Source organism: Salvia hispanica, chromosome 5 (assembly GCF_023119035.1).
Source record: "Salvia hispanica cultivar TCC Black 2014 chromosome 5, UniMelb_Shisp_WGS_1.0, whole genome shotgun sequence".
Lineage (NCBI taxonomy): Eukaryota > Viridiplantae > Streptophyta > Magnoliopsida > Lamiales > Lamiaceae > Salvia > Salvia hispanica.
Window position 1 is genome coordinate 41,062,314 of NC_062969.1, and position 23,815 is coordinate 41,086,128.

At 35.3% G+C, this 23,815-nt stretch overlaps 4 protein-coding genes across 7 annotated transcripts; 1 reads left to right on the forward strand and 3 right to left on the reverse strand.

Moving 5' to 3' along the window:
- Window positions 1-63: 63 nt before the first annotated feature.
- On the reverse strand, window positions 64-810 carry LOC125190688. The gene is made up of 2 exons (XM_048088054.1): window positions 415-810; window positions 64-328 (listed from the first exon to the last, which is right to left on the reverse strand). Coding segments are annotated over exons 1-2 (324 nt in total). The 5' UTR covers window positions 738-810; the 3' UTR covers window positions 64-327.
- A 926-nt stretch (window positions 811-1,736) lies between these two features.
- LOC125190685 (eukaryotic initiation factor 4A-2-like) lies at window positions 1,737-4,394 on the reverse strand. The gene is made up of 5 exons (XM_048088040.1): window positions 4,237-4,394; window positions 3,631-3,700; window positions 3,417-3,526; window positions 2,807-3,237; window positions 1,737-2,606 (listed from the first exon to the last, which is right to left on the reverse strand). The coding sequence occupies exons 2-5, from the start codon at window positions 3,696-3,698 to the stop codon at window positions 1,971-1,973; spliced, it is 1,245 nt and encodes a 414-aa protein (XP_047943997.1). The 5' UTR covers window positions 3,699-3,700; window positions 4,237-4,394; the 3' UTR covers window positions 1,737-1,970.
- Window positions 4,395-17,716: 13,322 nt separating this feature from the next.
- On the forward strand, window positions 17,717-19,672 carry LOC125187959 (protein ALP1-like). The gene has a single exon (XM_048084648.1). The coding sequence runs from the start codon at window positions 17,901-17,903 to the stop codon at window positions 19,452-19,454; it is 1,554 nt and encodes a 517-aa protein (XP_047940605.1). The 5' UTR covers window positions 17,717-17,900; the 3' UTR covers window positions 19,455-19,672.
- A 329-nt stretch (window positions 19,673-20,001) lies between these two features.
- Window positions 20,002-23,607, reverse strand: LOC125187961 (RNA-binding protein 2-like). Of its 4 annotated transcripts, none has more exons than XM_048084653.1 (6): window positions 23,483-23,607; window positions 22,643-22,800; window positions 22,263-22,557; window positions 21,842-21,903; window positions 20,571-20,652; window positions 20,002-20,424 (listed from the first exon to the last, which is right to left on the reverse strand). In XM_048084653.1, exons 1-6 carry the CDS (start codon window positions 23,550-23,552, stop codon window positions 20,270-20,272), a joined length of 822 nt encoding a protein of 273 aa, XP_047940610.1. In that variant the 5' UTR covers window positions 23,553-23,607; the 3' UTR covers window positions 20,002-20,269. The 4 variants fall into 4 exon arrangements, with proteins under 4 accessions (XP_047940610.1, XP_047940609.1, XP_047940611.1 ...); XM_048084652.1 differs by having other exon boundaries at window positions 22,643-22,813; window positions 23,487-23,602; XM_048084654.1 differs by having other exon boundaries at window positions 22,643-22,737; window positions 23,483-23,592.
- Between the last annotated feature and the right edge of the window lie 208 nt (window positions 23,608-23,815).

Consider the following 23,815-nt stretch of genomic DNA (forward strand, 5'->3'; position numbering starts at 1 on the left):
TCGAATAGAAGCATTCTTGCCAAAAAAAATCAACTACTACTATCAAACTTGGTAAGTAAAAGATGAAAAAACATAAAAACATAGAAATGGTCTCATATTTCAGTATTTCACTCCTCAACAATTAACATATGATAAATCGTGCAACTTATTTTTATAACCAACCAATAAGTCAGCACTCAACTCAAACTTTTTTTTTTTTATCAAACTAATGTCTTGCAATTCTATATAACCTCAAGAATTCTTCTTGATTACAATCAAAATGGTCTGTCACACACCCAATCAACATATCTTGAAATCCCATAATCAATCTCTCAGCCACAGTCAACTTCTGCAACAGCACAAGAAAAAGAAAAAACATGAAAAAGGAAAGAAGAAAACATGAATAAGTAGGTGATTGATTGATTGAATGATTACCAGAAGCCATGAATGAGAAGAGTGCATCTATCCTTAATCCATCGAAAACTCCTCCTAAAAGAGCCTTTGACTTTGCCTTCAACCGTGTAAGCCTTATAGCTCGCAACCCTCTTCTTCCTCTGCACCTCGGGATCGCTAAAGCTCCAAGACTTGGACATCGACCCCCCGGTGCTCTTCCCCTTCTTCAGCTTCCGCGGCGCCTCCGCTGTTTGGTAGTAGGCGCCTGAGGTGCTGTATGACCGGAAATCGGGTGTGGGCCCATAATAAGCCTCTATTTGCATGTTTGAATCGCTGTACATGTTTGATCTGCTGTAATCTGCCATGGAATGGAACTATATGAAACAAAGTGGGAAAAATGTGGAGATGTTTTGTTTTTTTGGATTTTTAAAGAGGAAATTGTGGTTAAGACCAGTCAAACACGATTTCCCATTTCATATTCATACATTTTTTTTATTTTTAAAATATGCCTTGTGTTGGATTAGTGTTTCACTAAGACAGCTGTTTAGGCAGCTTTGGATTCGGTTACTATGACTTCAAATTCGGCTATGTGTATATTGTGTTTTTGTTCCAAAACATAATGCTAGTATAAATGAAAAATCAAACAACTAACAAAAATATCTTGATATTCAATTTGCGATGAAACTATGAAATCAAAACATGTGGCTTGAGTTGGTTTCTAGAAGCCTCCACTAAATATTTCTACGTGTAGATTCATAGATAATTATAACCAAGAAAAAAGCTCTCACATTAGTCTAAATTTGTTTTGAATTCCAAAAATGGCTTGCTACATCTATATATAGTGTAATAATTTAGTAGCATAATTTTCTGAAAACAATTAATAATTTGGTAGCATAATGACATACTCATGAAAGCGGCTAATAATTCCATTGTAGGAAATGGCAAAGGCAGAAAGAGAATTGGTTGTCTTAAAAATGAAGGAATTGATGTTTCTAGGAAACAGCATAGGTGTAAATATCAATATATGATGATAAGCGAATAATTAATTCTATGATTTCTATCTCTCTCCTTATTCACGTAGACAATACGTAGTCTCTTTTTCTTCATCTCTACTAATTTTTTAGTAAATGATAAAACTTCAATTGCTTTCAAGGGATATAATAAGTCCATAAATTAATACTCATTGACTATTATTATTTGGGTGTTAAAAGAAGACATAATTGACCAATTCAAAATTTAACAAAATTCTTTAAAAGATTTCAACCCTCGGTACAGTTCACTGTCACACCACTGAGAGTGAAATATCAACAGCAATCAAATACTAAATTTCTAAATTATTAGAAGAGAATATTCACACAAACAAAAAAAACAAAGCGAATAAGATTTAACTTAAAATACCCAAATATGAAATCCAAATATCATCCAAATTCTTTTGACAATTACAACACAGACAAAAACCAAAAAATTTGTAGTAGTTTTGGGAGAAGTCCCCTCCAAATAATGGCACTTAAAATCTCCCTTCCACACGTTAAAACTAACCTAGGGAAATAAGGGGGCAAAGGAAAATTAACCTCAGCGTCTCAATCCTCTCTCTCACTCTAGAGGAGGTCAGCAACGTTGGCTGGGAGCTCCTCCACCGTCACATTGTAGAACTTTTGAATGTCGAAGAGCATACGCTCATCATCCTTGGTCACGAAGTTTATGGCAACACCCTTCCTCCCGAACCGCCCACTTCGTCCGATACGGTGGAGGTAGTTCTCCGGCTGTGTCGGCAGGTCATAGTTGATGACGAGGGAGACCTGCTGCACATCGATACCACGGGCAAGGAGATCAGTGGTGATGAGGACACGGGAAGAGCCGGATCTGAACTCCCGCATGATGATGTCTCTTGTGTTCTGGTCCATGTCACCGTGGGTGGCAGAGACGGTGTGGTCACGGCTGCGCATCTTGTCGGTCAGCCAGTCGACCTTGCGCCTGGTGTTGACGAAGATGACACTTTGGGTGATGGCCAGGGTCTCGTAGAGATCGCAGAGGGTCTCAAGCTTCCAGTCTTCCTTGTCCACATTAACGTAGAACTGCTTGATACCCTCTAGAGTTAGCTCATCACGCTTCACGAGGATACGAACCGGCTTGTTCATGAATTTCCTTGTGATCTCAAGAGCCTCTGGTGGCATGGTAGCAGAGAACACACCAACTTGAATCTTGGGAGGCAGCAACTGGAAGATGTCATAGATCTAATATAACAAATCACAGGGGTTAGATATAAACTAGTAGCATAAAAAGCAAAACTCCAAAATAAGTGGAAGCTGTGAGTATCTGATGTAATGTCGTCTGACGACTAGTGACAAACAACAACTAATTTTGTGAGAGCAGCGACTAGATTAGAGCACAAAAAGCAAATGAGAATGTGGGTTAGAAAGGGCTAAATGAAAACCTGATCCTTGAACCCTCTGGAAAGCATTTCATCAGCCTCATCCAACACAAACATTTTGATGTGATCTGGGCGCAGAGATTGCCTTCTCAACATGTCAAACACACGTCCGGGAGTACCAACCACAACATGAACTCCACTGGATAGAATGCGCTGATCTTCACGCACACTGGTACCACCCACGCAAGCATGAACTTTGACACCAAGATAGTCACCCAAAGCTCTCATCACCTTTTCAATTTGCTGGGCAAGCTCACGGGTAGGTGCCAGAACAAGAGCCTGGCATTCAACAAGGGTATAGTCTAGCTGCTGAAGGATGCCAGAGCAGAAGGTGGCAGTTTTCCCAGTTCCAGATTGGGCTTGTTGAATCACATCAAGTCCCTTGCAGAAGGGAACAATACCTCTCTGCTGAATTGCAGACGGCTTCTCAAAACCTTCAGAGAATGTTATAGTAAGAACACTATAGAGAGTGGATGGTATTGCATTTCTTATAGCCAAGAAACAGAAAATGAGATTGATCTGAAAACTTTAGTTTCATCATGCATAAACATTATATCCACGTCGATAAGCAATCTACTAAGTAAGTTTATTTGAAGGTTTTAGTTCTGAGTACCGTAGGCATAGATGCCTCTCAGAAGATTTTCCTGTAATCCCATGGCATCAAAACTGTCATAGACCTCATCATAGCTCGTAAAGAATTCCTCGCCACCTTCAGCTCCAAGTCTGTAATTTATTCGAATGGTTAGCTAATACAAGTAGCAAACACATGTACTAAATACTTCTCTATGGAACGTGATAAGATGGAAGCATATGAATAAAAAACTAACAACTCATTCATCTTCGTATCAAACTGGCGAGCATCAAATTGAGAGCCTTCGGGTGCTAATCCAGCCATGACTGAAAGAGAAGACAAACATAAATAAACAAAAAAATTATCGCTATCACTATGCGAAAACAATATCAGCAATGCAAACTAAAGTGCAAAGTTCAATTAGAAAAAATCACTACTTAGTACAAATCAAAACTCCTCCTATCCATAGCAGCAGCTACTAAATTGAATTTAGCCAAACCTAATCCTGGATAGACAACTGTTAAAAACACTATTTCTGGTTGTAACACTAAAAAGAGAAAGGTCAGTTCCACTCCACGGTCATGAAGATTGTAACTAGTAGCTCAGAAAAATGAAAGGAAAATCTTCAATCACGAAACAATAAAAGCAGAAAGAACAAGTAGATCTTCCAAATAAATACACATGATTCAGATCAAGGCTGCAAAAGAGGAAAACGAAACGTAAATAGTAAAAAACCAAAGCAATCCATTCCGATCGAAACAATCGAGGCAGACACAAATCAACCTAATCCGACGAATACAGAAATACGAAAAACGCAGGAACTTTCAAGGCGAGAAAACAAAGTCAGTGATGACGAGGTTACCTGAATCAAAAGAGAGATCTGAAGATAGAGACGGTGTTGAATTTTGCGGCGACGAAGAGCCAAAACTCCTCGGATCTACGCCGCGGAGTAGAGGAGAGAGAGAGATAGAGTGTGGTGTGAGTAAGAGAGAGAGAAAGCGTTTTGACGCTGCAAACTCGCTGAAATTTTTAGGGGTTTGGATTGAGCCTATTCTCCTTCGGCTATTGACGGTTATGCCCCTCGCAAAACCGACGAGAGTGATTTATTGGGCCTTCATGTTGGGCCTATAGAAGTGATCCGAGAATTGAATATTGTACAATCATATAAATATTTGCTTAAATTTTGAATAAAGAATATGAAAATTTTACATTAATTTTCATATTTTTTAGAATCATACACATATTCGATTTTTCATAGGTTGGTCATTAAATTTTGAATAAAGAATATGATAGTTGTACATTAACATCAGTATAAGATTTTGCTTATTTTAATTGAGCGATCATTTGGAAAGAACTACAGTGATTTATAAAGGAAAATATACTGTCATCATTTATTTACCTCTACTTTTTCATTTTAATTAAAGTATAGATGCCTAGTAGAATGATATATTGATTATAGTCGCAAAAAGAATAAAAATAAAATGGCGAACTGGGAAATATCTGAGCAACAAAGCTAGCTATATTGGGCCAAATAGAAGGATGTTTGCTGTAAGCTATTATTGATTTTGGGCCTTATGGTCCAATGAAAATGACAGTGCTGTGTCCAGCGGGTAAAATTATTTCCCTTATTTTTGTTATTATTGATTTTGCGTTCAGATTCTTAAATCTATTAAAGATCTAATTTAAGTTTAAGATGGACAGTACTAATATTTAATTTAAAATTTTAAAACGACTCAACAAGTCAACATTATGAGATGGTGAATAATTTGGGTGTTGGGAAAACAATCATATGTGGAGAAAGTATTTTATTTTTGCTAATATCTTCATTTATCATGGAAATAATATTGATCCATATCTTTGTTTTCATAATGGATGTATATCTTCAAAATTAGATTCTGATTAATCATGAAAGCAAGTGGTTGAGCAATCGTTCACAGCCGCCCAAATTTGCTTCTGTCAACATTTTTGTCTCTCGATAGTGTTTGGATAAGTGGAATGTATATCTCTATATAAATAAATTTATATTTTTTTAGTATAATTCGAGAATTATGAGGTTGTAACAAATAACTGTAGATTGGATATATTTTATGTCAAATCTCAAAATTAATTCACATGATTAAGCAATATTCCCTCATTCTTAAAATTTATTCCAGCTTCAATATTCATATAACTTAGTTTCATGAATAACAAATGAGCGATTACACTTTCGAGTATCCGTACAGTTTCAATAATTTATAAACGTATCAAAAAATTTAAAAAACTACTAAGATATAATCATTTTTGTATATGAATAAAATTAAAACTACTAAGATTTGATCATTTTTGTATCTAAAAAAATACTTTTGCAAAATTGACCAAATTAAAATCGTACAGGCTAGAGGCTACTACTAGAAGAGGAAAGTGGCGGGACCCACGTTGCCACGTGGAACAAGTGGCGACTTCCATTAAGGGAAAGTTTACTTTTGTTGTACCCACACACATCCATCATTGGATCAAATCAACCAACCCACCCCGTGGAAATAAAAGTACACTAACCACTTTTAATTAGTTTAATTAATTATGTTTGATTATACGCTAATTACAACAAGACAACATGTCTTTACAACTTTAGTCTTTAGCAGCATCCAACTGGTCATCATGCAGCCCTCGTTCCTATAATTCTAACAACGAATATCCAACACATATGAGTACTTCATCTGTTACAAAGTAGTTTAGACATTTTTTTTAAACACAAGATTTGAAAAATAAATGTGTTAAATGTTCAAGTGGAGAGAATAAAGTAAAAGGGATTAAAGTACGAAGAAATGATAAAATTTTTGCTAGAAAAATGAAAATGACTCAACTACCTTAGAACAATCCAAAAATAATACGATTCAACTACTTTAGGACGAAGTGACTATTAATTAATGATAGTTGAATAGTTAATTTTTTGTACATTTAGTTAATATATATGTGCATCTTTAATTTGAAGATAATAGTTTCATTCGGTTTATGCTCATTAGATTTATCATAAAATGATAGTAGTATTTTAGTAAATACTAAATAAAAATTTATTTAGTTAAATCAACATAAACAAAATACATTTTTAATTGAATATAGATGATGGTTAGTCATAATATGACCGAATAGCATCACTACTCTCTCCGTCCCACGTTACTTGAGCCACTTCTTTTTCGCACTTGTTTTGAAAAAATAATAATAAATAGTTAAAGTGGAGATAAATTAAAATAAGAAAGAGAACAATATAGTTAATTAAGTGACTCAAGTAACGTGGGACGGAGGGAGTGTATTAAAATAGTAAATTAAGCTCCAATTTTCAATTGAAGTGAGCTCTCAAGATGAAAACCACGATTCACAAATAAATGAAATAAAGAACTTAAGTTTTATTAATGTCGACCTACTTATACAACAATGGTGCACTTCAAAGTTCAAATGAACACTCGATATTGCAACCCAAACCAGTAGTTCATTACTACCAAGTATTACCAAAAGAAAATTTAATTATGTTTTGGTTCTACTTTAAAATAAAATATATTGAATAATCTACCTTCATGGTTGAAAGTGGAACATGGCATTTCCCCATTTGAGTTATAGCATTAGTTTAGATAAGTAGATGAGAATGAGAATATTGAGAAATTTGTATGTGCATGTGAAAAAGAATTTCTACACTTCCGGTCTTCAGCAAACTACGCTTTTGCACCCATTGTTTCGAACATTTTAGTTCTTACTGATTCTCACCTTTATTATATTTATTTACTAGTAGTATTTATTTATTTATAAAAATATGGAGTAGATTATTATGGTTAGCTTCTTAATTATGTCGATTGTTGAGTTCGTGAAACTTATTTTTACTATTGCACCATATAGAGTTATAAAAATCTGTTGCATAATTTATTGAACTCGCAAATTCTGGTCTTAAATTTTGAATCTAGGCAAATTTTATTGTCTGATATTTAGTAAATTATTACTAATAAACTTAATATTATACGTTCATTAAATAATAAGGAATAAAATTCACGGACTCGTCAGAGCATCCACAATAGAACGGAGGATGCAACGGACATACATCCTCCGCCCCTTAGTCCACCACTGCAGCACTACAGACTATGCACATTTTATCCTTCGCTCCCTATACATCGTCCGTGGACTATAACACGGAAGATGCATCCTCCGGCCTATATGCACACATTTTTATTTTAATTTTTAATTTTTTTTGTATTTTTATTTTTTTTTGTATTTTCTTCTATATATATCACCAATTTTTTTTACTTCATTTCACACCTTTCAACTCTCTTCCTCATTTCAATTTCTCTCTAAATTCAATAATGAATTCCGACAATTTTTCATTTTTGCAAGCACAAAAAATAAAAATAAAAAATAAATATTGACAATAGGATTTGCCTTTAATTGATAGTGTTTTTATATTTATTCTTGCTAATTGATATGTTTGCTAACATAAAAAATAAATATTATAGTTTTTAAATATTCAAATAATAAATAAAATATTTAGGGCGGGGCTTAGGGCAAGCTATAGTCCGCCCATTGCAGATGGAAGGGGCGAAAAATAAAATATTGATGTGGCAGCATATAGGGCGGAGCTTAGAGCATCACATCCTTGGGCCTGATAACTCATTTAATTAATCTCTCTTTACTACATATTAATTCTATTTGTTCACTACACATAAAAGTATATTAACTTAGAAAAACACTATTTCACTATTTTAAAGTGGTTTGGGCGCCGTATAATTTATATGATCAAGGCGTCGTCACGCGTGGGTTTGTGCCACTCACTCTTCTATGCAAATCTATTGGTTGCCTCATTCTAAAATTTCTCTTTTGGCCCTTTGTAATTATCAACTACATATTTATTATGAATACGACTTTTTGTTTAATTCTTTTGGATCAATATCATTCTCCAACATAAAAAAAAAATGGGGAAAAATAGAATAACTTAAGGATAATCTTTTGAATTCGATATTGACGGTTAAATTTTACGTGTAGATTTTTTTTTCAGTTGGGTAAACATTAATTAATACAAATTATATGGAGTATTATTTTATTTTAATTTTCGTTGCTATTATTAAGTAATGTCAAGAATGACTAACAAGAAAGTGGTGAAATTTTTGAATATTTATCTACTCCATAAAGGAGGCTGCCTTTATTTCAACAAGTGCAACATATATTTTGAATTATACACACATTAGTAACTAATTAATAAAAAAAAAAATACTGAAGTCAGCAAATTAGGAGTATATAGTATGATATCTCTTGTTTTTCCTTTTGTTAACTGTCGTCCCATTAATTATTAATGTGATACTGTATAAAAAGAAGAGCTCAGTCGGCCATGAAATTATGAAATTGCGAATCACTTTTGTATTTATTTAATTTTTTACTGAAAAAAGTGAAATGCCATTTTGTGGAAAGGTTCGATGCACGTCCAAAGTCAAGCGGAATATAAAAAGAATCTGTATTATATTTATCATCCCATTCATTGATTGATATTATTGTAGTAGGAGTATTTCACTTTTCCTTTTTGGGGTGACCATATCCTTTCCCAATCACAAATATTATTCAAGCAAAATGATGTTGGATTATTCGTGGTAATATGCATACCTTTAAGTTTAATGGAGTATATTTGATTTGCTTAGATTCGAAGTAGTAGTATTTTCATCCAACATAATAATTAAAAATACTCCTAGTATATAAACATGGGTGCATTTCTTTTTTAAACAAAACTCTACTGTGTTATTTGTGTGAAAAACTTAAAAACCCAATTTTCGATTCTCGATTACATTACTAACAGTAATTGTGTTTCATTTGATAATTTTAGAAATCAATTTTCACAATATTTGTACAAAAAATATTAGTACTCCGCTGTGGAGTAGTGTAGTTACATAAATACTTATAGCACCAACTTTTTCAAATATGATTTGACTTCTCTTATATATGTATGTTAAGATAACCATATATCAAATCATAATTAAGTTTCTTCCAAATTCAGTACCCGATTGCATTCCAATTTGATTTTTAAAGTTCTCAATTAAACAATTGATTGCAACATGCAGTCATGCTCATATATATATAGTATAATGAATTGACACATTTGAGAGATATTTATAACTGTATATAGATTTGGTAAGTTGGACTAAAATAATAGTAGGTTCATCTATTTTTTTTACTTTTTTTGGTTTCCCTAATTCAAACACGTCTAGCGCAATCCATCTTAATAGAACAATATATATCTTTATTACAAGTGGGTATATGTGTTTATATTGCACTATCTTTGAATCGTCATTTTCATTATTCTTGCTATAACTAGTGGCTAGGTGGTTTGATTGAAACACCAAATCTCATTAGATTTGGCTGTAATTAAATAAATCACGAGCTTTCGAATATTTTAAAGCCCATAAAATGTAATACTCGTTTAAATTTGATTGGATAACTGATTTTGCCAACAAATTAATTATAATTATATTTTCTGCATTTTATAAAGTCTGATATTAGAATTAAATTATTATGACAATTGACAAATAATAAAACATGGTAGAAAATTGAACTATTCGAATTTGACTTGTTTTACACTTGATATGATTCAGTTAAAGTAAATATTGATAGTATAGAATAGAATGGTAATATTATAAAACTTGTGTCTGAAAAGTGTTGGTAATTCGAAATTGCAAATTTGATTTCATTTGCTGAATTTATTTACTTGCTAGGGCTTCTATTTTTCTCTCGAAAGGGTAGACAAATTTTTTAAAAATTATCACGCCCACGTAAATGCATATAAGTTGACCATAGTGTCAGAACAGGTGATTCCAGAAAAAGAAATAAATTAGAAAAAATAGAAAATGGCTATTGGCTGGTAGTAGTAAAGATTTAGAATTGCTAAATGGCAAATGCATTGGTAGGTGTACTTCAATTTATGACGCTCAAGAGTCAAGACAAACCCTACCTTCTTCTAATTCTTCCCCAATTTTCTGTGTTTTAAAAGCTTCAAACAATATCACTGTGATATTGCTTAAAGCAAATACTAGTGACTTAATATTAATAACCCTCACTAGTATAAATTTAGAATCGACATTAGTGATTAATAATATCATCCAATATTCAAGATTTGAGACTTGACCATTTTCAAAACTATATAAAAATAATAAATACTCCATTATTAAGTTTTCCTGAATTCAACTGTAACAAATTTTAATCTGATTCATGCTTCTATACTGAGTCTGTGCTGGATCATAAATATTGAGATTATCAAGAATCAAGAAGATAAGAAACACAGATACAGTGGGCGTATATAAGGAAAAATAATTTATCTTTCGGCGTGACATTATCAATCAAGAATCAAGAAGATAACACACAGAGTGTGTGTATAATTTTTAAATGTGTATTATTGTGTTGGGAGCTGCAAAATAAAATAAAATAAAATAGCTCCACATAAGTGTCAGCAACCGGCCCATAAAAAGATAAATCCACACATTTATTCCCACCGTTAAAAACCATCAATTTGGGAAATTTTCTCATCCCTATATAAAGGGACAAATCCCACCCCATTTCTCCACACCAAATCAAAAGCACTCTTCCTTTCTAATGGAACAGTTCCCACCACTGCCTCTCTCTCTCTTTTCAAGGGTTTCCAGATTTAGGGTTTTTTTTTTTTTTTATAAATGTTTATTTTTCTTCCCCTCTTCCAAAAACTCCCTTTCTCTCTTCTTCTTCACACACAAATAGCATACACGATTGAGATTTGTTGATGAATGAATCGATTGGATTAGAATTATAATGGTAAGGGAGGTGACAGAAGAGAGTGAGCACACATGGTGTCTTCTTGCATGAATTAACATGCTTGAAGCTATGTGTGCTCACCCTCTGTCTGTCACCCCACCACTCCTTTCTCTCTCTTTCACACACACACACACACTCAATATAATTGCAATTTGTTTTGTGCAGTTTTGTTTTTAGCATTATCCTTATATGTATTTCTGTGAACTACCCTTGCTTTTTTGGTTTGTTTGTTTCCAAAAAATGAACTTTTATTCACAGCTATAGACAATTGAATCTGTATCACTAAATTGAGGGAAGATTCTAACATTTTTATGAATTTAAACGTACTAAGCATTGTTTGTAGTTGTAAATTCGATTTCTAATTCTCTTAATTATGCTCATTTTCCTGATAATTGTTACATATGTGTGTGTGTGTGTGTGTGTTTGTAGTGATGAGTGCTCCACTTAAACATATACTACTACTTGTATGTTAGTCACCATCTCACATCAATTTCCAATAGTGTTTGTGCAATTTTCTTGCAGCAGACTTGTAAGGTTGACTTAGTTTTTTCTACAACAAGTGGACTAGTGGGGAGTTATCATTGTGTTTCTGAAATGTGGGCTTGTTTATGTGGTATCCCTTTTGTTTTGTTTTGTTTTATTTTATTTTGATGAATTATGCAGTTCCCTATTTTTAATGTATATTCATGCAATTCATTTAAGTATATGTTGCTGCATTATTGTTTGCTTTTCTAGTCCACTATCTCCCTTTGCTCTACTGTCAGTGTAGTCGATGTTGATGTATTTGTTATAGTCATTTGGTTTATTGCTTTGTCCCCCTTCCTTTTTTCTTTCTAATTTTGTGGTGTCTGGTGAATGCGGATGTAGTTGTCACAGATTACACAGATAGATATTATTGCAATATAGTCTGTTGCTTTGCCTCTCTCTTTATATATATAAATTTGGCTTTGTTGACCACACTAACACCCTTTTGCTGCACTGTATGTGTAGAAGATGTTGGTATGTATGCAATAGATACATGATGTGTTCTTTAGCTTAGCCCTCCTCCCTCTCTCTCTACCTAGAATGCTGGTGTAGTGCATACATATTCAAGCCTGGAAGCTTGAAAATTGCAAATTCATTGTTATTATATACTCGTATACAAATGAGCTCATTTAGGTCTACTCACATGTGCGCGAGTGTCGCCTTTGCTAGTTGTTCCTATCTTCATACACTCAGCCTTGACTAGTTAACAATTTTCATATATCCGTCATATACTCACATGTTTTATGGTTACAGAATATCTATCACACAATATGAAGGGATCTATAGGCAGCACCTTTTGGTATGTGTATGTGAGTGTGTGTGTTTTAACAAAGAAGGATTTTTATAAATAATAGTGCCATGTTCCTAAGTAGTTTTCCTTACAATGAGTAAACAGCTGCCAACTTGTTTCTAGTTTTAGCAAGTGTATCCTTTCAAAGTCTGCATTTGTTTGTTGATGAAGCCATTGTGGCTATATCATCAGAGTTTTGTTGCAGTGTTTGTGTTTCTTGAATTTTTTTATATTGTGGTAATTCAGTGTGTGTATGAGTTGAGCAACTTGAGTGAAGGGAGGAAATTAGGTAAAGGCTAAGAATGAAGATAAGATTATGCATTTGCTCAAGAGAAGCAACATTAGTCTCTCGTATGCTCCCGATGGCTTCTCTTTTCTGTTTAGATAGGAGCCGCAAGCATAACGAATATCATGGCTACCCTACCAGCATCATCTCTTTTTTCTGGATTGCTTGGTACTCATGAAACTTACCTACTTACCTTCCTTTAATTACTTTAAGCATGTATATATGTATCTCAGCTGAGAATATGGAACACATACACACTATGCAAGGTTGCACCTTTTCACTCTCTTTTGCCAGTCTACACTACTCCTCATTTAATTATAAATTATAAGCACATAATCTTTACATTCCAACCAAAATATATAAGTTTCTTTAAAGTATATGAGGCTATACACAAAATGTTGATCTTTTATAGCTAGTGTACCTTGGAAACTCATGCCCTAAAATGTCCAATATGTCTCTACGTACGCATCATTTTCTTTATAGTAATAATATGTAATCGTTTATTAACAAAACCAAAACTTTCTTAAATGGTATCGATATACCTATTCGCATAGAAATATAGCAACAAGCTAGAAGCCATATAACTATTGCGTGCAGCAGGTTTCAATTTGAGTACATTATCGATCACGAGCTCGTTAGTTGATCCTCTGTTCCAGACAGTTAAATACGCGAATTTGCTATGTTGTCTCCACCATAAATCTCTGGGAAAATATAAAAGGATCGAGAAAAATCAAATACTGTCTACATATATATGTCTAGTTGTGTTTGTTGACTTGAATCATCATAAGGCAGGCACTGGTCAAGAAAACTCGACAACGACTTGGCTTATCTTAAGGCATAATTTTCTGGTTTTTCAAACATTGCAAGATGTACAGAAATGATAAGATTGAGAGCAATAAATTTCATTTGGTTAGCAGTAAATTAAAATGGTCACTTTTTACTCATATTATATTTTCCATGTCAATATCATTCAGATGTTATTAATCATCTGAATATTTTCAATAGTACAAAAACTAATTATTAGTACTAGCTAGTACATACAAACCAGAATCCAATGTAGTAGAGTACTCTATTTTGGTAGAAGCATGAGTACTCCTACTTAGGATAACTTAACCCAATTCTGTAATACATCAAACTAATTACATACTACACCTAAAATTCATATTGAAAACAAATAGTACAAACATAGTAATAAAGACAAAGGTCCCATGAAAATATGTGAAAGCAATTCCGGTAGCAGCATTAGTAGAATAGAAATAATAGTAAGGGTAAGGGTAGTTGCGTGGTGGCGCCGTGTTTCCGCCGGGACTATACACAATAACTTGCGGCGGCGGCGGCGGACTGGCTCCGCTCCATGTAACGTACGAAGGAGGTGGCGGCTTTGATCGAGGCGAGGAGGGTGCGGGAGCAGTGAAGTAGTAGTATGGCTGCGGCGGCGGCTGAAGTTTTGGAGTTGGTGGTGGAAGCTTTGGGGCTTGCGGCGGCGGCGGAAGTTTTGGAGTTGGTGGTGGAAGGTTTGGGGGTGGCGGCGGAGAGCATATGAGGGGGCATGTTTGGCATTCGCTAATGCATAGTGGATTTGCGGAGTGTGATTCGGAGATTGATACAGATATACTAATAATGATGAAGAGAGAGACGATCAAATTCAAGTTTGTAATTGCCATCAATTCTTTGGTTTTTGGATGTTTCTTCATCTATTTTTTGGATTTATAGACACAATTTTGGATTTCCAATTAGATAATGTTTGTACAGTACTATATACTACTCCCTCCGTCCCCTATTAGGAGTTACTCTTTAACCGGACACGAGTTTTAAGAAATGTAAAGAAAAATTGGTTGAAATAATTAGTGGAATGTGGAACCCATTTTTTTATATTGGTTTTATAATAAAATGCGAGTGAATTGAGTTAGTGGAATGTGGGATCTACTTACTATTTATGATAAAAATAAAGTGTGACTCTTAATTAAGGACGGACCGAATTGGAAAAGTGTGACTATTAATGGGAGACAGAGGGAGTACTACTTTCAACTGGTGTAAACACACATCCAGTTATTCTTGTGCTTGTTAATAGTGTGTGTTAAAATGAATATTAAGAATTTTAAAAATTTCAATAATAATCAAGGGCAAAGCTTAGGTGCTTAATAGTAGTAACTCGGTATTTGTTCAACTATTTGTTGTTCCTTTGAGAAATTAAAAATGTTTTTTAGGAAAATTTATGAACCATGTACAGATTGTACAATATTTAAAGAAAAATCAATACATTCGTCAAAATTCAAATAATTATTTCTCGTGGTCTGCTCTGCAAAAGGATGCATATTAAAGTCCACTCAAGAAACAAAATCATCAATCACATTTCTTGCTTTTTTGACTTCAATCCCTGCTATAAATGCTCTAATTTGAATGATCAAATTTTGGGTTTTTTTTTTCATTTTATGCATATTTCAATTGGGAATTTCCTCTCCTTAAATAAAATGTATTGACGATGTTAAACTTATTTTTGGATAGATATTAAACTTACTCCAGATAAATATTTCTTACGATATAGTTTTAAGTATATAGGTGTTTTAAGTAATTTTTTGCATGAAAATAAATTTAATATTCCATTCGCAGCTTTTGAAATATTGTGCCTTTCTCTAGTCACAATCCACCTTTGTACCTTTCTTGCACTGTGTATTGTACCATTCTTCCTAAAGAGGACTTTGTGTATTTTATTTAGAATCCCAAGTAAGGAATTTCGTCACCATCATATTTTTCTTCAACTTATGAAATATAATCCGAAATAAAGTCCTAAATAATGGATTATACAGTCGTGGGAATTATATACATACTCTATATCTGTACATAAGAATAATATTTTTAATTTGATGATTTTTTAAAATTATGGTGACTATTGCAATCAAAAGGGTTCCTATACTAATATATCTGTGGCTTGAGCTTATTGGGCCACTTTATTTTCGGTCCGGTTATATTGATTTTTCTTGGGCCTAAAGACACATGTACAAATATGGAGTAATTAAAACTGAATAAAATAAAATTAAAGTTATTGTTCCACGGCCCTAAATGATTATGTTCAAACTAAGTTTGGCCCTAAATATAATTATATACTCCCTCCGTCCCGTTTTAGCAGTCCCATTGACTTTTTTTGCTCTCTCTTTTTAAAAATGATAAAAAATAGTTAAAGAGGAGAAATAGTAAATTAAGAGAGAGAATAATATAGAGAAAGTTTTATCTACATTATTGTCTCTTTTACTTTATCATTTCTCCACTTTAACTATTTTTTATTATTTTTATAAAAAGAGGACAGAAAAGTCAATGGGACTGCTAAAGCGGGACGAGGGGAGTAATTCCTAGGAATATTATGGCTAACGAAAACAATGCTCGAAAACTAGAGGATTGAAATAGAAATAGAACATGACTATTTTGAATGAGAAATACAAGTGCATTTAATTTAATTTGCTCTCAACTTTTGAAATTTGAGTTGGTCATTATCCAGCTTTGAATTTTTGCCAGAATTTTGTGATCCGTAGCGTGATTCGCGTTAAAATCGAAAAAAAATCAATGTTTTCGACTATGAATTAAATACAGCCTAATCTTTTATCTTGCTAAGATAATATTCAACCGAGTATTAAGAAGAAAATGACAATTTTATTTAATTTTTCATTTGAAAGGCATTTGATTTTGTTGTATGCCTTTCAACTTTTCTTATTCGTATTCTTCAATTTAATGCTGATTTTTTTAAAAAGATGAGTAGTTGAGTACTACTGTACTAGTTTGTTGGATTATATACAATACACGTGTCTTACTCTTTTTAAAAATATAAATATTGCTTGCACCTAATAAGACTTAATCCAGAAGTAAATTATATTAAAGGGAAAAGAAAGAAGAGAAACAAAGTTGGAATATCTTAAGTGACTCTAGTCCAAATGTTTGGTCTTTTTCTTCTTCTTTATATTTTTTCTGCAAAATAATCATTAAAAAAATGAAAAGCTAACCATAAATATTAGCACATTCTATGATTCTAAATTTCTAATCATAATTCAACCGCATTTTACATATGCAACCAAGCAATTTTAAAATATCAAAGTCATGTTACAAAACAGTTAGAACCCAAATTCAGAAGCCACATTTTAATCATATTTCCACCACATTTTCCATATGTAACGAGCAATTTTAAAATATAAAGTAATATACCAAAAACAATTACTCCTATAACCCAACTCAATAACCACCAAATCAAAGTAGCTTCTGTAACTACCAAAACACAAGTAGTAATATAATACTCCTACTACCATTGCTTCATTCTCCACAAAATAAAGTCCCATTTACTCTATGAAAGTTTTAATAAATGTGAATCGAAAAAATTAGCACAATATAGTCAACAACTCTACTTTATATATTTATTTTATAATGAAATATGAATAAAATGCATTAATATGATACTACCTCCGTTTCTAAAAATTTGTCTCATTTTTTTATTTTCGTTCGTCCCCTAAAATTTATCAGAATACACTTTTACCATTTTTGGTAGTGGACCTCATATTCCACTAACTCATTCACACTCACATTTTATTATAAAACTAATATATAAAAGTAGGACCCACAATCTACCAACTTTTTCAACTCATTTTCTATTACATTTCTTAAAACTCGTATCGGGTCATAGTGGAACAAATTTTGGGGGACACAGTTAGTATCTCTCTATTAGTTTAAGTGTAGGTGAAATGTAACATATTTTTGCAAAGCAACATACTATTTCATAAATAAAAATCATAACTTGAAAAAATAATAGAGTATGTAATTTTGGAGGTGATAAAATAAGACATTATAGAATTAATTGGAGTATTATTTCACAAATAAAAACCAACATTTTATAAAATACAGAAAATGAATGATATCCAGAAAGGGAATAAATAAAAGAGAAAGAGAAATGATGAATGGAGACGACGCGTAGGCACATTTCTCAACTCTCTGCACCGTCTTTGACCAAACCACTCTTGCTCTTTTGCATCTCAACCTCGAAACTTCCTCTCAATCTGGAAACAGCGTTCACACCAATCCCTCCTCGCCGCAATTTTTTAATTGGTGTTGACATTTTTCCGCTGCGTTCACACACGCATTTCGTCGAGCGGATGGATTGCACATGTATATGAAGCTTCCTTCCGCTACCCAAGATCCCGATTGCTCCGCTTCTCTCCTAGACCTCTTCCCGCACACTCACATCCAGATGGACGAAACCCAGCAGCAGAATCAGCAGCGCAAGAGGAGGAGGAGGGAGATTGGGGATGCCGGAAATAGCGATGAGAAGCAAGTCAAAGTCAAGGGCCTCAACGAGATCATTACTTCCCTAACTCTGTTGCAGGATCAGGAGAAGGATGATTTGGGGGATTCCAATCGAGCTGAGAATGAGATGGTTAGGTATGAGGAGAATCATAGAGAGAGAAAGCGTGAGATTTTGGATTACTCCGCTAAATCCGAGGGTTTGCACCGCGACGCCGACCGCGCCGACGGGGCGCGGCGCCGGAAATCGATGGCGAATTCAGTCTCCGCCGCGGTGGTTGCAGTCGCCGCCGCCGCCACCGACGCCGACGAGGATAAAACCGCTGCGACGAGCGATAAATCAGCGGGGCCGCAGCGGCGGCTGTGGGTGAGGAATCGGTCCAAGGATTGGTGGGAGCAATGCAACAGTCCGGAATTTCCCGATGAGGAATTTAAGAAGGCGTTTAGAATGGGGAAGGGAACGTTTGATTTCATTTGCAATGAGCTGAGCTCTGTTGTAGCTAAGGAGAACACTATGTTGCGCGACGCCGTCCCCGTCCGGCAGCGTGTCGCCGTCTGCGTGTGGAGGCTCGCCACCGGAGAGCCGCTGCGGCTTGTCTCGAAGAAATTCGGATTAGGGATTTCGACCTGCCATAAGCTAGTGCTGGAGGTCTGCTCTGCAATTAGGAATGTGCTGATGCCGAAATTCCTCCGGTGGCCGGACGAGGAAGGGTTGAGCCGGTTCAAGGCCGAATTCGAGGCAATCTCCGGGATACCAAACGTCGTCGGCTCAATGTACACTACCCACATTCCGATTATCGCACCCAAAAACAGCGTGGCCGCGTATTTCAACAGGAGGCACACGGAGAGGAACCAAAAGACCTCCTACTCTATCACGGTGCAGGGCGTGGTAGACCCGAGAGGTGTCTTCACGGATGTCTGCATCGGCTACCCGGGCTCAATGCCGGATGATCAGGTGCTGGAGAAGTCGACCCTCTTCCAGAGGGCGAATGCAGGGTTTTACAACGGGGTGTGGATTGTGGGCGGATCCGGCTACCCGCTGATGGATTGGGTGCTGGTGCCCTACACGCACCAGCATTTGACTTGGACACAGCACGCGTTCAACGAGAAGATCGCGGAGGTGCAGCGTGCTGCCAAGGACTCGTTCGCGAGGCTGAAGACGAGGTGGGGGTGCCTGCAGAAGCGGACTGAGGTGAAGCTGCAGGACTTGCCCATCGTGCTTGGGGCGTGCTGCGTGCTGCACAACATCTGCGAGATGAGGGAGGAGGGATTGGAGCCGCTGGAAAAGTTTGAGATCTTCGATGATGAGATGGTGCCGGAGATAGGGCTGAGGTCGGCCAATGCGATGAAGGCAAGGGACACGATCGCGCATAACCTGCTTCATCACAACCACGCCGGCACCTCCTTCCTCTCGTGAAGGTGGTGGTGTTAAGTTTAGTGAAGTTGTTATTTCATTTGTGTTGTTTATACATATGTAGTCTTGATTTGAGTCAAGGGTGCTTTTGGTTTTGCCCTTGTGCAGGATTGGTGATTTGTTTGGCTTGTAGAAATGAGTCATATACACACAGAAAAGAGACTAATGTAGTTCAGGAATGATTCTTTGATTGCATTGCTATACACTGCAGACATTTGAAATGTTATGTGTAAATCATAGTAGTAAGTTTTTATAGTGTCAAATGCTATATTGTGTCGTTTTATAGTACAAGAAGAATTTGTGTTCACATAAAGTGGCATCTCAAGATTTGTTATAATATGTCGCTTGGATGCTGATAGCATGTCAAATACTCAAATTGGCTACCTGCTTTTCAGGTTAAAATATAGGGCAGATTTGATGTAATTTTCACCCAATTTGGTGCTTTCGGCAATCCCAATTCTCTGGTCCCTACAGAATAGGTCGAAACAAAGTTGGCTCTGTCCCATATGTCCCATTGATGACAAAAAAGTCTAAAAGGGCAAAGAAAAAGTATGTAATCACTTTCACACCATAAAAATTATTTCTTTGAGATGGGTTTTAAAATTTAATGACAAAAGTAACAAGGGACAAATTTCCTTGGCAAAATGACCAAGTGTTTCAAATATTTCTCCAAATACTGTTGGGAATCATAGGCAGAGAACTTTCTTGATACAGCAATGCATAGAAAGGAATGGTTGGTTATATACTCCACTATCTCATTTTCTAGAGCAAGCTAAGCCAAAAATAGCCATTGGCATTTGAACAGACAAGTGGTGGATTCACAATGGCTTTTTGGTACTTGACCTGTTTGTCATTGGATGGGGCTCCACCTCGATTGTCCCTGCAGAACTCTGGTTCGGTAGACGGAAAGGAAAATGAGCAAAACTAATCCTCAGTAGAGGGGCCTCTGGTTTCTTGTCATCGAACTTGTAACCTGCATGTTGGAGGCTTGATTGGAATAGGCATTACATACAAACATGCGACTGAAAATCGATTTTGGGTTGGTTGGCTGCAACAGGTAATTTATCTGAAAATGCGGATACATTTGTAGCGAAAAAAGAGAGAGAAATGGTGATCAACCTTGTAGGGCATCCATAGCAGTAACAGCACACTTCGCATCAGTGAACTCTACAAAACATAGAACCATTGCCTTGTCACCACGCTGCAAATAGAAGGTTTTTGGTTCAGGCAAGAAGAGCAAAACAATAAAACAAGGAAACTGATATGTTGCATCTCGGGAAAAGACAATGAATTCAACAATAGCTTTGCTTATGATAGCCACTGACTCGTAGTACAAAGTTCTGCTAAACCTTGCCACAAGCAGAACATTTCTTCTACAAGATTTTTCGATCAGGATGGCACAATAATGTATGCAATTATCATACATAGCATAATATTAGCATCTCATTTTACATATTTTATTCAAAATTCAGTATTGCATTCTAGCATTCACATATTGTAAACTATTCTTGGTGCATTTTGTGAATCTAACATGAATTATGATGTTGCCAGTTTTAATACAGGCACAATAATGACTAAAAATTCGAATTTAGGGTGATTTTGGAAAAATTATTCCATGAAAGGAAACCTTTTTTTCACATTCTATAAAGGGGGAAAAATGGCAATGTCATTGGCATGTTTAAACACGTCAATAACATTGGCATTTTTCGGGTTAATATATACTCCCTCCGTTCCACGATAACGGAGGGAGTAGCTCACTGGTCTAAGTACCAAAAGAACTAGTAGCTCACTGGGGTGGAGCATATAGATCAGAGGAGAGTCCAGGGTTCGACAGTTGTAGCAACATATTCATTAGTATTTTTTAGCTTATAGTATTAGTTATATTAAACAATTTGGTTATTTTCAATTATTCACACATTATATTACTCCGTATTTATTTATTAGCTCATAGTATTATATAAACTGTTTTTACTTGATCAATAGTATACAATATTAATTATTTATTAGTTTATAGTAGTAGGAGTACTAGTTATACTCCCGTTATATAGAGATTTGAGCATGGATATCCGCGAGATTTGAACCCGGGTCTCCACTGAGAATTAGTAAAGCCTTGCCACTGAGTTGCAACCTAATTGTTTTATTACCGGCACAAGTAAATATATATCCAAAAGACGCCAATTCCATTGGCGTGTTTAAACACGCCAATGACATCGGCGTTTTTCCAATTTACAGAATGCATAAAAAAGTTACCTTCTAAGAAACCTTATTTCCAAATTGACCCCAATTTCGAAATTTTCCAACAATAAATGATGCATATTATCAGGTGTAGCATAAGAATGACTGATACAGAAAAAGAGTATTCATTTAATTCAAGAAAAGAATATACTTACACGTCTAGGCTCCTTATGAACCAGTCTGATTTCCCTGAATCCAATAAATGGCCGAAATAGATCTAATTGGAAGTCAAGGAATGAAATTTAGAATGTAACAGTTTATAAAGCCAAGAAGATAATATGATCACCTATATAGCATTAATGCATACAGGTTCCTTAATCCTTATCTCTTTCTTGTTATATCTGCATGTAAAATAGAATTAATACCAACTTTATACACATGACACTGGAAATTATTTGTTGGTCATACTTCACCAGGGTGGCAATTTGTGAAATACAGACATGATAACAGTCCTTCTAGCCCCACAAGAATAAATAAACAAAAAAAAGAGTGCAGGAGAGCCATAAGGAAGCCAATACAGTGACAGATAGCATCTGAAACTAGAAAAAGGAGCAACTCCAAAGCTGTTAAGGATACGTCCTATTTCTCTTCTTGTACAGTCAGTTGGAAGCCCATCAACAAAAAGAATGTTTGACTCTGCTGTTGGAACAGGATTGCCATTCGTCCTGGGCTGGTCATAGCCAACAACATCAGGGATTACAGTGCTGATCCCTGACGCAACATCTCTGTGGTGCACCGACAGATTAGGATCCTCAAAAGACGACGGATAGCCTTTATATCTAGCTCCAGCAACCAATCCACTGATACTGGGATCAGCACGGATACTAGGAATGTCATCTACGCCATACGTTCCGGGGTGGGATGGTAAGATCTAAATCAAATTAAAAATAATTAAAGGCGCCACTTGTTTAACATGTGGATCAATGCTACACAAATGTATAAGAGATAAAACTCACATCTTTATGTAAAAAATCTGCGGAAGCAGTCCGTGGATTAACAGAGCCATATGCATTTATATTGGCTAGAGTTGAAGCTTCAGGCAACAAGTATCCTGGAAAAGGTGTCTTGGATTCAGATGACAAATAACCTGGAAAAGTTGCCTGAGATACGTGTCCTGTTGCAGCAAACTATATAACTATGAGACCTCTGGATATAACTAAAACACATAAGGAAAGTAAAACTGAGAGCAGAAAAACTTTATAAGGTAACACTCTAAACATTTTCCATACATATTAATGACTTTGAGAGCCTGGAGAGATATAATTGCAGAAAAAAGAGAGCTTTAACTGAGTACTAATTTTGTAATCGAAAAATTGTCAAGAGTGAAAATGATCTCACGAATATACTTATGGACGTTAAACAGCAAAAACCGTGAGAACCAAACAGATTGTCCTCAACTCCACCACTTTCTGAATAATAGATATTCATATAGACATTCATACTGAAACCTACTCTTTTATGTCACTCTATAATCAATCCACTAAGCAGAACCACATACACCTCACTATCATCAAATGTTTAGCTGAAAACATACACAAATACGTAATCCATATTCCAAATCCATTAAAAAAACACCATAGCAATCTGAACTCGAGTGGCCGGTACCAGTACCAGTAATGGAACAAACAACCTTCAACCCTAAATAATCCTACACTAAATTTAGTTACCGTATAACAGCATAGGGCTACGGAATTGTGCAAATGTTCGTACATATATACACTAGCTGCATTTAAGCCAATTACTGAATTCAAAAATAGATAATTTAAGATATTTGCAAGAAAGGCAGGCATACATACCTACCTCCGAGGACGACGGACGACCGCCAGCGCCGTCGCCGGTAGCGTAACGCCAGTAAGGATCCCCCATTTGAAGGATAGATTTTTGATGAATTAAAGTATGGATTACTTATGAGTAGGGTTTTACTAGTATATTTTATTTTATGGGGTAGTATTGGTTATATAAGTACACGAATTTCAACTTTTTTTTTTAATATTTTGTCACAAGAAATAATTCTACTCCCTTCGTCCCTGTTAAGAGTCACACTTCCGTTTCTGCACTCCTTTTATAAAAGATACTAATAATAACGTAGTACTCCATCCTCTACATTATTCCCTCTATTATTTTACTAT

Bases quoted from the DNA above. Each gene is read 5' to 3' on its own strand.
- LOC125190688 (XM_048088054.1), bottom strand. From the start codon at position 737: ATGGCAGATTACAGCAGATCAAACATGTACAGCGATTCAAACATGCAA.
- LOC125190685 (XM_048088040.1), bottom strand. From the start codon at position 3,698: ATGGCTGGATTAGCACCCGAAGGCTCTCAATTTGATGCTCGCCAGTTT. The intron at 3,527-3,630 runs GTTAGTTTTTTA...AATAAATTACAG, and splicing joins GATACGAAGATGAATGAGTT to ACTTGGAGCTGAAGGTGGCG. The intron at 3,238-3,416 runs GTACTCAGAACT...CATTCTCTGAAG, and splicing joins GAGAGGCATCTATGCCTACG to GTTTTGAGAAGCCGTCTGCA.
- LOC125187959 (XM_048084648.1), top strand. From the start codon at position 17,901: ATGTATATGAAGCTTCCTTCCGCTACCCAAGATCCCGATTGCTCCGCT.
- LOC125187961 (XM_048084652.1), bottom strand. From the start codon at position 23,552: ATGGGGGATCCTTACTGGCGTTACGCTACCGGCGACGGCGCTGGCGGT. The intron at 22,558-22,642 runs GTGAGTTTTATC...AATTTGATTTAG, and splicing joins CAGATTTTTTACATAAAGAT to ATCTTACCATCCCACCCCGG. The intron at 20,425-20,570 runs GTTGATCACCAT...TCCAACATGCAG, and splicing joins TGCTATGGATGCCCTACAAG to GTTACAAGTTCGATGACAAG.